At 37.8% G+C, this 15,130-nt stretch overlaps 2 protein-coding genes across 3 annotated transcripts in view; both read left to right on the plus strand.

Annotated features, from left to right (window-relative positions):
* The first annotated feature begins 685 nt into the window (after window positions 1–685).
* exosc2 (exosome component 2) lies at window positions 686–6,412 on the plus strand. The gene is made up of 10 exons (XM_028601799.1): window positions 686–702; window positions 855–1,026; window positions 1,585–1,686; window positions 1,836–1,881; window positions 1,989–2,078; window positions 2,243–2,308; window positions 2,401–2,469; window positions 2,867–3,043; window positions 3,250–3,378; window positions 5,989–6,412. Exons 2-10 carry the CDS (start codon window positions 905–907, stop codon window positions 6,067–6,069), a joined length of 882 nt encoding a protein of 293 aa, XP_028457600.1. The 5' UTR covers window positions 686–702; window positions 855–904; the 3' UTR covers window positions 6,070–6,412.
* A 592-nt stretch (window positions 6,413–7,004) lies between these two features.
* The window catches only part of abl1 (c-abl oncogene 1, non-receptor tyrosine kinase), a 36,818-nt gene continuing 28,692 nt past the window's right edge, over window positions 7,005–15,130 (plus strand). For both annotated transcript variants that reach the window (XM_028601200.1, XM_028601201.1), the window contains exons 1-2: window positions 7,005–7,588; window positions 8,361–8,741. In XM_028601200.1, coding sequence (XP_028457001.1) covers window positions 8,411–8,741 — 331 coding nt within the window. In that variant the 5' untranslated portion in view covers window positions 7,005–7,588; window positions 8,361–8,410. The remainder of the gene's footprint in view (window positions 7,589–8,360; window positions 8,742–15,130) is intronic.

Here is a 15,130-nt window from a genome sequence, read left to right on the forward strand (position 1 = left end):
CGTTTATGTCCATTTTTGTAATGTGATTCATAATTCATGCATTTATACGTTTTAATCGTGTCAGACAAAACGTGATTAAAATGGTGTGGCAAATCATCATGTTCTGGCTAAAAGGCTGGAATGATCAAAGGAAGTCCAAGATCCGAGAATATGAACTTGGTAATGTTTAACAGTTTTCTATGGGGAAAAAAACGTGTGAACACAGGCTTGAACACAGGTTTTCAACCATTGCTCTCATCCACGTCATGAAATAAAGGGAGTTAAAGACCTAATTTTATTTAGTGCTTATTGCACTTCTCTTATTGCTTAGGATGGGTTAAATGCAGAGATTATATATATATATATATATATATATATATATATATATATATATATATATATATATATATATATATATATATATATATATAGGGTAAACAGCTTAATCAATATTATTATGGTCAGAGAGTATAACCAGCTTAAACTTTCATATATATATATATATATATATATATATATATATATATATATATATATATATATATATATATATATATTATTCGAATAATAAAGTTTCTGTTGCTTCTTCTTCTTCTTCTTCTTCTTCTTCTTCTTTTTATTTAACGCCGCTAGAAGACAATAGTGGTAGAAAAGAAGAGGGAAAAGAAGAAGGAAAAAGAAGAAGACGCTTGAATACCGTAATTTTCTTATATACTGTCTATGGTAATTTTCCATTTCTTATATGTTACTGATCTTATTAACAGAGACGGTTTGATATTAGGCTGTTAAACTACTAACGTTAGGTAAAAAACATTCGGGCTCACTTCGGTAGGTGGCGGTATAATACGCATAGTTGTTTGCTAACTGCCAAACAGGAAGAAGAAAAAGAAGAAGAAGAAGAAGAAAAAGGAGCAAAAGCAGAAGCATGGCTGCTGACATGAGATTACCAACTATTCAAAAACCAGTGTCGCTATCAGTTTCTGCTTTGGGCCGAAAAGATTTGGTCGTCCCCGGCGATGTTATCACTTCAGACACCGGCTTCATGAGGTAGGCATTTGGTCGGTACACTGGTGGTGTGATCGGCTGCTGTGTATCGTGGCCAGTGCCACACTATGTTTTCATGGAAGGGAATCAACTAAAAGTAGCTTGATGATGTTGGGATCACTTGGGAAAATGTAGTGTTACCATAAGGTAGATTTAATGTGACCATCATCATCAGTGTCATCATTATGCAGACTGTACTAGATTAAAGTTACCTTTCAAAAGGGGCGAGTTTAAGCTGGTTGTACTCTCTGACTATAATAATATTGATTAAGCTGTTTAACCTTTTATGAAAGATTTAGACCTTATGCCTACCCAGCCTGTCTAGTCTGCCATCAACAGTGATACGTGTAAATCCCACCTTTTTTGGCTCACAAGCAATATGTAATGTGAGTGAAATTGTGATAGGGACTCTAAACAGGAACGACATAATAATTGAGTCCTTTAAGATTGTGTCACTGTGTGAGCACTATCTGGTGCTCATAGTAAAGCCTGATTTTTCTTTAGCACATCCCTTTTTGGCTGTATTACTCATTATCATCACAATACACCATTTATCCACAGGGGTCATGGTACCTATGTGGATGAAGACAAGCTGACGGCTTCAGTTGCTGGAGAGGTGCAGAGAGTAGACAAGTTGATCTGTGTCAGACCACTTAAGACCAGGTAAGGTATTCAATTAAGACACTTATACATTTGCAGTCAATAAGTCAAGTGCGTATAGTTGTACTGGATTGTCATGTACGTTTTATGTACTGCAGCTTTTGCAGAAATTATGTAGATTTATAATTTAGTGGTATGTTATTTAATTGCAGGTTCAACGGTGAGGTTGGAGATGTGGTGGTTGGCAGAATCACAGAGGTAAGGCACTGCCACCACATCTCTTCTGATGTCTGACATTTTAAATATATCCTAAAAATATATGGTTACGACAAGGTCAATATGTGTGTTTTTTGTAATACATATAGGTTCAACAGAAACGGTGGAAAGTGGAGACCAACTCACGGCTGGACTCTGTCCTCTTGTTGTCCTCTGTCAATCTGCCTGGGGGAGAGCTGGTGAGATGCTAGAAAACGTGATTCCCTGGGAAAAGTGTTGTGTGTATTACACTTAGTTGATCTAGCATTATCCTAAAGGATATGGAAATGGGTTTAGGACAGGGAAGTTTATAAAAGGCCAAGTTTTATTTATTGTTTGTCTTTTATTTGATTTTCTCTTTTAGAGGAGACGATCAGCAGAAGATGAGCTCACCATGAGAGAATACCTTCAGGAGGGCGATCTCATCAGTGTAACTTAAAGTTTATTATAATCTTTCATTGGCTGCTCCATTTTATTATTCTCAATTATAATGTTCTTGTTGCTCTTTTCCTGTGCTTTTAGGCCGAGGTGCAGTCTGTGTTCTCCGATGGAGCACTTTCCCTGCACACCCGTAGTTTAAAGTATGGAAAAGTAAGTTATGTCAGTGTACACAATTACAGAGTACTGCTGTGATGAAACCCCAAAACATTTTTCAGTTTGAACTCACTGTTTGTGCTTCTGGACAGTGCTATCACAGATGTGGCGGGCAAAATTTGGAATTCCCAAAATATGCACATCTTGTGGATGTAACCACTTCTGTGTATTTTTAACAATGTAATTAGCGCAGCAACAACATGGTTGAATTCTGGAGTAATAAATTTGGAAGACCTGTACATTTAAAGCAAGGTTCAAAAGTAGTGCAATTCATAATTTCTACATAGTTTATCACCGATAGAATACCTTAGTGATTTTGCTCCATAATAAGCTAGTAATACTTTACTTTCCTAATATGACCTAATATCTTGTATCTATTTTATCTGGCTATCAGTTGGGGCAAGGAGTGCTGGTGCAGCTTTCTCCTTCTCTGATCAAGAGGCAGAAAACACATTTCCACAACCTGCCATGTGGTGCATCAGTCATCCTCGGGAATAACGGCTTTGTGTGGTTATATCCCACACCTGAACAACAAGATGAAGAGGCTGGGGGCTTCTATACCAGCCTGGAGGTGGGAACAGAATAGTACTTTAAATTAAAAAGTTAACAATTAACCAGGTTTTGTTTAGATACTCTTACAGTACAATATGTGAGTAATCTGCAGGGAGGAGACATTTTTATTTTTATGTATATATTTTATTTTTATTTGTATGTAATCGATTTCCATGTATATATTTAACTTATTGGTTTGTGCATCTCTTGTCTCTGCCCTTTCAGCCTGTTGGTCTGTCAGATCGAGAAGTGATTTCACGGCTGAGAAACTGCCTACTGGCTTTGGCTGCACATAAGGTCCTTTTGTATGACACCAGTGTTCTCTATTGCTATGAATCCTCAGTTCAACACCAGGTAGGAAGCAATCATATACAATTTGATGCACTATAATATATGACTGTTTTTAATTACACCTGCTATCTCTCAAATGTAAAGCAATGAAAAGATACTGCCTACACAATTGGACTTTTTGGACATCTGGTGGCCATAAAGGAAAACTACAGCAAGAGTTGATAGCAGTTCTTAAAGGTCCAATATGTAATACTGACAGCTAGTGTTAAAAAAAGTTACTGCAGTACAAATTCAAAATATTGGAGAGAGTTGTCTCCCCCGCCCCCTCCTCCTCCAAGTTCCCAGAGGTTGCCAGGCTGAGACCGCAGCATCCACAACAATGTTGCTAGAAGATTGTCTCACATAGTCAGACATTACTTCGCAGCACAGCGGAGTAGCTTACGTTAGATGCTGGCTATAGTGACAGTCATAAAAGCCCGTGCTCATGCGGAGCTCTGTACCCAACTGACAGACACATTTTTTGGCTTAGAATTACAGTAGGAACCGACAAAAAACCCACAACCTCGCCGTCCTCTCCACACGCCAGACAGGCACACTTCCTCGGCTTAGAATTACAATAGGAACCGCTAAAAATACCACTACCTTGCCGACTGAACACACTTCATTGGCTTAGAATTACGGCAACAATCGCTAAACGCACTGCAAACTCACAGTCCTCTCTTTCCGATTTACAGCCCCCCTCTCGTGGCTTAAAATAACTCAACATTGTCTGCTCCGGCTGCTGAACTACACTTTGTAAACAGCCATGGGCTGCTTGCCTGGTCCTCCCGGTAACGTTAACAGTTAGCAGGGTTAGCATGGCGGCGTTAGCCAGGACCAGTCGGGATCACTTTACTGGCTGGGTCTCAATTGTTTTTCCGAGTAACCAACTCTGATTCTCTAGCTATATAATTCAATGTGAGTACACAAATGTTGAAATGACATAAAATGCCCGTCCCTAGTGGCTGTGATAAATTAGCCTGAAGCTAATGCTTACCTGTTCAGGAGAAAATAAGCCAACTCTGCGTCCTTTTGGGCTCTAAGCTGTCTCCTGTTTCTTTCAAATACATCTCCAATATTTACCAGGTGTTTGTTACGTCTCTGGTCACGCAACTGTTAGAAACATGCCAGGGTTTTTTTAATTAATTTTTTTTAGGTCTGGTAGAATCTATCTCCGTTGATCGTTTGTTTGTTTGCTGCTTTCATGGCTGTACTAATGTTACAGCTGTAGTGTGCTGGGTTTACATTTTTACAGGTATATCTGGCAACCCGGCCTGGCTGTCAAACTGGGAAGTTGATAACAACACACAGACCAAAACACAAACAGAAATTCCGTCACGGAATGTAAATTTCAAAAATAAAAAATACTGACATTAGTATTGTTGTCAGAAAAGATAGTATTTCAGCTTAATGATGTTTCCTTCATATCTGATGAGTCATTGGTGTCATTTTTTGATTTATTACAGTACATATATTACATATTGAACCTTTAACTTTGACTCTGCTGTTCTAAAACAGTGTGGAACAGACATGGTTGATTTCATTGTTCTTTTGGGTGAGGAACTGATGACAATCACTTATGCTTCTCATAAATATTGTGCTTATATAAAATCAGCATCTTAGCAATTATGCTATCACCGTATTGTTGTTGAAGCATCTACGTGGCACATTACATGGACAGTACTTAGTTTCGATTAATTGTTGAAGTAGACATTAGTTTGCAAAATGTTCTCTCTTGCTAATAACCCTGGCTGACTAAACCCAACCCAGTTGTTTTAGGTGTTTTTGAGCAGTCTCCTCTTAAGCTGCAAATTAATAGTACACCGAAGTAGACATTATTGCCAAAGATTTCTTTCATGGTTTGCCTCGGTAACAAAAAACAAAATGTTCACTATTAATGCTTAGATCTCGAAGAAATTACTCCATTCAAAAATGTCAGAATGAAGGTGGATTATGTATAATTCTGCTGGTTTGTCTTAGTGGGATTTTTTTCTTATATTTAGTTAAAGGTCCCATGACATGGTGCTCTTTGGATGCTTTTATATAGGCCGTAGTGGTCCCCTAATACTGTATCTGTAGTCTCTTTCCCGAAATTCAGCCTTGGTGCAGAATTACAGCCACTAGAGCCAGTCCCACAATGAGCTTTCCTTAGGATGTGCCATTTCTGTGTCTGAAGCTATTGAAGAGGAGAGTGGGAGGGGCAAGGTGGAGGGTGGGGGTGTGGCCTTGACCAACTGCCACTTTGCTCATTTGAAAGCCATGATGTCTCTCTCTCATGGGTGGGCCAAATTCTCTGGGTGGGCAAAGCAGAGAAAGGGGAGGTAACCTTGCTCCTTATGACCTCATAAGGAGCAGATCCCAGATCGGCCCATCTGAGCTTTCATTTTCTCAAAGGCAGAGCAGGATACCCAGGGCTCGGTTTACACCTATCACCATTTATAGCCACTGGGGGACCATAGGCAGGCTGGCGGAACTCATATTAATGTTAAAAAAACTCAAAGTGAAATTTTCATGCCATGGGACCTTTTTAATAAAGCCTTTTGTTATGTAAATATTGTCTAACAGGATCCATATAATGTTTGTTTTTTTCAATGTAATTGATTTATAATTGTCTTCTTTATGCTGTCTCTGTAGGTCAAGGACATCTTGAAACCAGAAGTGATGGAGGAGATTGTAATGTTGACGCAACAGAAGCTGTTAGAACAGGAAGGTTAAAGAGCCAAAATCCTAACTGTGACCCTATCACAAAACCCAGATCACATCTAGCAATCAAGGACTGACCACCTATCCGAGGATCGAACTAGCCTTTTTTCCAAGAACCATTCTTATTGAGATTGTCCTGTTGTACAGTTGAACAGCTCCAATTGTATTTCATGTAACAAAACTGATGATTACTATTTGACTGCTTATGGAAATTATGGACATTTTCTCCTAGTTCTGCAGAAATCACAAAACAGCTGTTCTTACATTTTACAGAGGTATAGTGGAACACTTTTGATAATGTGTGGTGTTATACAAAAAAAAATTGTTGTTGCAATACATTTTCTATAAATATCAATACTTCTCCGTCTTTTTTTGAATAATGACAAAACAGGAAGGAAAAAATGTCTAGAATTTTAAGTCTTTATAAGGGGTTTTAGTTAATGTATGCAATTTTTTCCTGTTAGCAATAACGGTACCAAGATGTATACAGCAAATCTTTAAAATGTTTATTTTTTAATTAATTAATTTAATCACTATTAAATGGTAGATTAACTAATATGGTGAAAGTGGTGAAGCTACTTACTTACTATATATATATATAATATTGGTTTATCAGTATCGGTGTACAAAGCTCAGTGAAAAACATTTACTGTACTTTACAGTGTCATCGTTTTTGTTTTTACAACATACTGCATATGGAGGAACAGAAATGGAGCTGTTGTTCCTGTTAAACACAATATCATCTAATTTTATTAAGTGAAAGGGTTTGAAAAGCCGGTGTTGGTAGGTTTTCTTTAACTTATTTTCTCTGAGTATGCCCCATGGATGTATTAAGAGAACGGTATGCCCTCTTAGTGGAACTGGAAGTGCCCTGTCCTGCTGCACTTCCAGCATAATAAAACCTCTGCTCTGGTCCCTGGCCTGTACTAGCCCACGCACGCACGCACGCGACGTCAGACGTAACCCCACCCACATATTTCTGTAAAGTATGGCGGCACCAGCGACACAAGTACTCCTCGGCCAAAGTTTATTGCTCAGATTTTCACGTGAGAGCGATGAATAAGTACGTGAACCGAGCGGACAGTAAAGAAAAGCTCGGCGACCGTAAACCGAGGGAAGGGCTTGCAGAAAGAGTCGTCGGTCTCTGGCCGGTAGAGTTTCCTCGATTTCTTTTCACCTCCTTGATTGAAGTGCCTTCAGTCCGGGTACCACAGGGGAAGAAACACCGCAAGACGGGAAGAGTGGACACGGAAGTTTGAAACAAACTCTTGCTTTGGAAAGACCAATTTCAAAGCATTTAATTGTGGTGACCAGATTTTTTTTTTTTTTTTTGGTGAGACATTTGAATGCACTTGTCCGACATTTATGACCAGCGTGTTAAAAACGACACCGCAAGAACCAACTGTAGAGTGCTCGATGTGCATTTAAGGGTCTGGCGCTGCATACCACCAGCTAACGTTAGTTAGCCTCCATGGCTACCTTTAACATTAGCTTGAGGTCGCCAGCTAACCAACAATATAAATGTTTCTATGTAAGTTTCTGTTCACTTGTCTTTACTATATTAAGTTTTTAACTACAGTGCACGTTTGGGATTTGTGATAGAAGTGTGTAATTTTCACTTTAGTGCTCATTGTTGATGATTTAATGTTTTGGACATTGCTGTTGTTTAAAAAATAAAAATAAATAAAAATAAAGTTGCACAGGGACGCCCTTATGGATAACAATAATTAATGCTCTGGTGCAGTTCAGTGATCTTATAGTTTTACAATTGTGTATGTCGATGTTTTGATGATTATTTTTGTATCAAGCACTTTGTTGTTGTCCCCCGTCAACGCTAAATTTCCTGATCGTCATGTATGTTGCCTGTAGTATACTGAGGTTGATCAATGTTAGCTTGTCATTTAAAGAGCTTGATTGGCATTAGAAAGAGGTAATTTAGTGGGCGTACATCCTAGATATAACAGAGGCAAATGTGGTTGTTTACAGAAGGAAGTACAGGTAATGTAGGTGTGATGAGAACATAGTTGAAGTAGGACAGTTAAAAATCAAACATACTTGCATACTTTTAGTTCAGTTAAGCATATAGTGAGTTATTTGACACGGAAACTAATCTAAAAGAACTTGCTTGGATTAGTTGCAATGGTTATTTCAAATCTAGGATGCACATGTTTAATTAATCTCACTTCAAGCCAGGATCATTTGTTAAATTTGTAAGGGGTTTTGATGCAGTTTTTCTGTTAGAAACAATCATATCGCTCTTAATAAAATCATTAATGATTCTTGATTGTTTTTATCCCCTCTAGATTACTTTGAAATGCCTTCCTTTGACCTCTGAAGCACCCAGGATCTATTTATGCATGATAAACCGAGACCTACTGGAGAAATACGGATCTGCATAGGTGACCCGCATCACCCATACTACAGGAGACGACAGAGTGAGCCAGGAAGGGGTTCCTGTCTTCTCCCGACCCCCTCCCTGCCTGTTGGCCAACTGTTGGACGGTGAGCAACTGAGTCCGGCTTGGAGAGTCCCGGCTGTGGCCTGGCACCCTGCCCTTATGGGGCAGCAGCCGGGAAAGTTTGTAGGGGACCAGAGGAGACCTAGTCTGCCAGCCTTCATCAAGGGTGGAAAGAGAGAGTCGTCACGCCATGGGATCCATCCCTGTAACGTTTTTGCTGTGCATGGTAAGAGCAAATATTTCTGTTAAGGTCATTTGTCAGTCATTGACAGCAAATTTGTTTATCTCACTAATATCAGTTTGCTTAGTGGTATACATTTGTTTAATGACAGTGACAGGGATTAGCATTGCATCCTTTCCAGCATCAAATGCTGCCACAGGCCAAGGATCAAATACTAAGATGCCGTTCTGGCTTGTGCTTCCCCAATCTGTCTGCCACATTACTTTTCAACAAAGTAAATGACATAATGAAAACAAGTAGCCTGGTTTGACCATTGTACATTTTAGTCACGGTTGTGAAAAGGCAAGAACCCAAAACACAGAAGTATGTAAAGATGCATAATTAGAAATCCAAGAATGTACAGATAAGCCTACTGTGGTTGCATAATCGAGAATGCAGCTTGGCAGCTGAATGAAAGCAATAATACATTTAACTGCTTTTTAATTAAACTTACCACAAATTAATATTACAGCAAACAAATCCACTCTTTGACACATGGTGACCTTTGGAGATGTTATAATAAATCTGAAAATAAAAGGCGGCCTTTAATCAAGCTTATGTGCGGTACGCTGCGAAGGCTATGGTGTTATATTGGCTCACTTGGTGTCTCTGGCATAGTAAACTGATAAACAAATGAGTTACTCTCAATGTGATGGTGCACTGAGGGTCATACAGTGTTCTTTACAGAACATCAACTGTCATGTTGTTTAAATGGCTTACTAGTTTCTGGTACTAGGTAAAAGTTACTAAACATCAAATCTATACCTGTTATTTTAAAAAGCATGCTATTAAAAATTCCACTTGCTTTTGATTGATATTTGCTGATATTAGAGTAACAGAACTAGAGATGGCCCGATACCATTTTTTTTCTTCCCGATACCTGAACTTGCGTACCGGCCAATACCGAGTACCGATCCAATACCAGTGTGTCATATATTTTATTATGTTTGAACAATTGTATACTACTATCCCTGTATGGATGTGATATTATTTCTGTCTTTGTTGTCTGTCTGGCTCAGGTTAAACTCTTTGTGAAAAATGAACAAATACAAACAACGAATGCCGTAGAACTTTCTTTTATTATCCAGTTTGACAGTCAGTTATAACGGAAAAAGAAAATAAACTACTTTATCGTAGATTTTCTTTAGGGCTTTATTAGGTGGTATTGGATCGGTGCATAAACTCCAGTACTTCCCGATACCAGCGTTTTAAGCAGTATCGGAACATCTCTAAACAGAACTAACTTTTGTGTTGTATTTTTTCCGTTGACTTTTGATTACACTTAACCATTTCATCTGGGAGTTTGTTTACAGCCGTGTTGACAATAACAACTGATATTATCTATCTTAACATTTTTTAAATTTATTTATTTATTTTTTAAACATTTACCAATTCATAATTTATAAGAGAGACACCATGCTCTTGAATATTAAATAAGTAAGTTTAAAAAGGCTTTTGTTTTGCATATACAAGAATTCTGGCATTATTTTGATTAAAACATTTTTAAAACACAATTATAAAATACCAAACATGGTATTGTTTAGGCTTGAGATATTCCATAGGGGTGTAAAGGGATAGTTCTTTTGACGTCAGAAACATTAATCTTTAAAGAAAACCTCCACATCTATGATGTAAAGGAGGTATTGTAATGTGGCAGAGCTCAACAGTGCCTCCTCCTGTGTTTGTACAGGATCGTGTGTAGTGTCTACTACAAAGCGCCATGAGATATTCTAGATGTGACTGTGAACATACAGGTTGTGCCTGGAATTCAGGCTGAAACTAACAATTATTAGTGTTATTGATTAATTTGCAGATTGTTTTCTTTAAAAAAACCATGTTGTCTTTTTAGCAGAGAATAGTGAAAGTCTGCCATAAAAAGTTCCCAGACCCCCAAAGGACATCTTCATATTATTTATTTGTCCAACCAACAGCCCAAAATGAAAAGAGATCCTGTTTACCATCATATAAGACACAGGAATGCATTGAGAAAAGTACCATACAATTGACGTTAGAGAGCAAACTACCATCATACATTGCACACATTGTTTATGTGGCTGCCAGATAAAAGGATACCTACAATTGTTAATGATTTCAAACACCGCAATAGTAGCCACAGATGCACCTGAAACAGGGCCCTACCTGAATGAGCGACTCACGCCCATGCTGCACTCCTCAGGGCATCTCTATTGCCTCTGGGGAAGACTAGCATGCTGCTGGCACAGAGCCTCACCATGCTTTTCAAAGCAATGACCCAATATCCACTATATCACACAGATAGATAAATAGTCTTAACTGGTGATGGCAATTGTGTATCTTTTAATCCATGGCCATATTAAGCAGTGTCTGTTTTTTTGGTTTACTTTCCTCTTTAGAGACTTTTGTTCTGTCTAATGCCCATCAAATTAGATTTTCTAAAGCAAGCATGGATGTGCACAGAAAGCAGACAGTTGTAGCTTCAATCATAATCTTCACCAGATACTTCACTTCTTGTTTTTATAGTCAACGGTTTATTTACTAGTTTTGGCTTATAAAAGTGCCTTCAGGGTGGTTCACGTCTTCGTTTATTGCCCAGAATAGCACAACGCAATATAACCAAGGTACAGGGAGGTTTGTTCTCTATCATAAATCAAAAAAAAAAAAAAAAAAAAAAAAAAACGTAATAGATTTGTCTTTTAACTGCCTCAGCCACGACGCTTAGTGAGTTAATTAATACTCAGTGGGGGGAGGTGGATCATAATGTTTTTATGTCAAGACATCAGTGCAAAGCATTGGTGAGGTAAACAGAAATATATTTGTCAATGCAGAGCAACATTTCAGACAACTGTTCAGAAGTTCCATTTCAGAAAAATGAATGTATCAGTAAAGAGATTGAGCAAAACTGTAACTTATTTTAATTTTTTTTTTTTTTCTTCAAATTATCACTTGACATTGAACTGGATGCATGCCATGCATCCAGCTAACTGATAAGTTTACCAAATGTGTCTGTGGGGCTGTGAATGCTTTGGCAGGAGTATTTTCCACTGACTCTAAGTATTGCATAACACAGAGGGGGAGAGGACAGGGAAGGTCATAAAAACAGAATGAAAGCCTTTGCCGGTAAATGGATCGAAATTTGGCAAAGGGTCAGTGACACGGGGTGTCCTTGTTTTCCTTCTGTGATGAGCAGGTTAGACTATGAGAGGGGATGTGAGTCTCAGTGCAACAGGAGGGCAATATCAACACATGATTTTTCTTCCTGTTGAGCCCTAGCTAGGTAACAGTAGGCTAGCTAGCGCCATTCTGCTTCTCAGCAGGCAGGTTCAGACCTCTGCATGCAGCTGCCTGTGAGAGAGACGGAGTGAAGGGCAAGCAAAGACCCGTCTCTGCTCTTGGCACCTCTGTGTACTGTACAGTGGGAAGAGTATGATCTCACTGGCTAGCTAGCACAGATCATAAGGATTGAGCATGGTAGTACATTTCTGGAACCATAACTCACACACTGTATTTCCAGCATGGACTAGATTACAAGCTGCAGTAGGTTACCAAGTAGAGCCCGACCGATATTTCGGCCGGCCGATATTATCGGCCGATATTGGGCATTTTCCAAATTCTTGGTATCGGCATTTATAATGGCCAATAAATGAATATTTAAAAAATAAAATAAAAGCGGACGAAACGCCCTTCAACCATGTTATGAGTGTTGGCGTTGCATAGTTTGTCCACCTGTTGGCAACACTTGTGTTTAACCCTTTGTTTAATCTCTTAAGTTTGTATTTTTATACATTTTATCAGAACTTTAATATATTTTGATGTTCCTTTGTTCTGTTGTGACAATAAAACAAAAGTTTATTTTTAAACCGCATTATCATATTATTTTAGGTTTAATTTATATAATTATGTTTTGTTACTCGTTTCTGGATTTAAAAAATATATATATCGGCCGATATATCAGAATATCGGATTTTTAAATCGCCAAATATTTGTATTAAAAATCCTTTATCAGTCGGGCTCTATTACCAGGCCTGTTTTAAGAAACCGGTCTGAGCACAACAGAAGACAGTACTTGATCACTTCTTTCTAGTCTAATTTTGTCTTGTGTATAATGTTTACTTGTAGATACAAAAATACGTTCTGGGTTGCATTATGTGTGTTAATCTGTGGTCATTTCTGATGTTGAGTAATTTATATCTGCTACAAATTGACATCAGTTTTACAGTTAAGTAGCCATCTGTTATCACTATATCTGTACGCTCTCTACTGCAGCTTGTCCCTGCCACAACCAGTGTTGGGCACGTTCTTCCAAAATGTAATACATTATAGATTACTAGTTACGGTCATTTGAGAGTAATTAGTTATATTACAATATTACTGTCTCTGAATTGTAATGCTTTACACTACTTTTGCATTACTTTTGAGTTACTTTCACCAAAATAAACAGCGAAAAATAAAACAATAGCTTGTGAATTTCACCACCGGATCAATAAAGTCTCATCTTTATCCACATCATTGATTATTTATAATATTTTGTATAATATGAATATGCAAATTATCTAAAGCTATAAAAATAGGGAAGTAAAATGTACAATTGGCAAGTAGGAGAAAATGAAAATACTCAAAAGTACCTTAACAGTTGTATTGAAGTATGGCATAGTTACTTTCCACCGCTGATAAAATGCAATGATATTTACGTGTAGCAGTAGCAAGCCTAAACGTTAATTCCCAACATGTTTATATCTGTCAGCAGCTTGGACACACTGCTTTCCACTCTGACATTCCGTCACCTGTTGGGACACAGATGTTGTCTGTACCGTCTCTGGTTCTGGCTCTGACTACGGGAACAGAGACGGGACGGCTCACTTCAACGTAGTCTAACAACTCCTGAAAATAATATCCATCTCGCAAATGTATCTGTCTCTGCAGTCATCTCAACCATCGAATACAGCAACAGGAAATAACACTCACAGCTGTTTTTATTTATTTTTATTTTTTTTCCTGTGAAGAAATGTTTTGCGGTGTTGGTGAATTCTTAAAAAACAAAACGGGTATAATATTACCGAAATTAAATTAGTAATGCGTTATATTACTGCGTTACAGCAAAAAGGAATACATTACTGTAATTGCGTTACTTTTGTAATGCGTTACTCCCAACACTGGCCACGACAGTGCCATTTTGGTTATGAAAGTCCAAAAGTAGATTAACTGAAATTAGAAAAATTAAAACAAATATGCTGTAAGCATGATTGGTGCCAGCATAAGATTTGCTTAAGTCAGAGATTGATCTGGTTACTACACTCCAGTAAAGGGAAATTTGTTCCATCAAATATGCGCCTCCCTTAATTTTAGTATGTAGGAGGTGAACTTGCTGAGCAATGGAATTATGCCTTTTTATTTGTTTTCCTGTCATTCCCTAAAAAAGGGGTGACTGAGGGAAGTTGTAGTGTTCAAAATAAAGAGGCTCACAACAATATAGTCTGATTAATTATTTAGTAATTGCTGTGCTGTTGACTGTTAAAGGGAAATTTGCCCTCTGGTGGTTACATTTACTTAAGGGATATAAATGTTGTTGTTTTTTTTTTTTTTTTTTTTTTGGGTACATTGTAAATTGTGACCTAGATTTTATTTTCATTCAAAAAGAATACTTTTATAAACGTTATGTGTTCACATTAAGCCCCTTTTGTATATAATAATAATTCACCCAATGTATAATTTCCCATAGTAATCATGATAGCAAAGTATAATTAGATCCTATTTATTCTGTTACTTTGGTGTGTGTATCATGTTGATCATTTCTTAATGGTGAGTAACAAGAATTCATGATACATCCTGCATAGTTATTTAAGTATTATGATTTATAACCTTATTATAAAGTGTTACCAGCATTCCCGACATATTTCAGTTATGCAATTCTTAATGCAACAAGGTTCTGAACTCTCAATACATTACTTCAGTTTTGCAAAAGAGTAGTTTGTAGTCCTCTGTTTATTCAGTCATTTTGTTCCTGAAAATGTGCCTTTTATTTAGCTTAACCTATTAGCTGTAAATCTCCCTAAAACTACTGGAAACAGCAACAGCTGGATACAGTGTAAGGGTTTTACAGACAGCATTTTTTGGAATGTGATTGGCTACTGATTGCCCTCGTTGACTAAAATTTTTACTACAGCCAACTTGTATTTGTAAACCACAAAAAGAGAACCTACGGTCATCAGCCAAACAAGTTGGGTCACAGAAAATGTAGAGACCTCTGGCATGTAGCTTCTTGTTTGGATAAGTTTCAGTATGGGCACAACAGGACTTTTCCTTCTTACTCTTAAGCTTTACCCTGCATTTTTTCCCTGTTTGACACCTGGAGGCTAGCCTGGCAAAGCTTCCAGTATATTCAAGGCACATATAAAATGTGGGGATGAAGGAAGATGACA

Source organism: Perca flavescens, chromosome 16 (assembly GCF_004354835.1).
Source record: "Perca flavescens isolate YP-PL-M2 chromosome 16, PFLA_1.0, whole genome shotgun sequence".
NCBI classification, from domain to species: domain Eukaryota; kingdom Metazoa; phylum Chordata; class Actinopteri; order Perciformes; family Percidae; genus Perca; species Perca flavescens.

Coding starts and splice junctions, on each gene's coding strand:
- exosc2 (XM_028601799.1), top strand. CDS start 905: ATGGCTGCTGACATGAGATTACCAACTATTCAAAAACCAGTGTCGCTA. Junction 2,079..2,242: donor ATCTGCCTGGGGGAGAGCTG/GTGAGATGCTAG, acceptor TTTCTCTTTTAG/AGGAGACGATCAGCAGAAGA. Junction 3,379..5,988: donor AATCCTCAGTTCAACACCAG/GTAGGAAGCAAT, acceptor CTGTCTCTGTAG/GTCAAGGACATCTTGAAACC.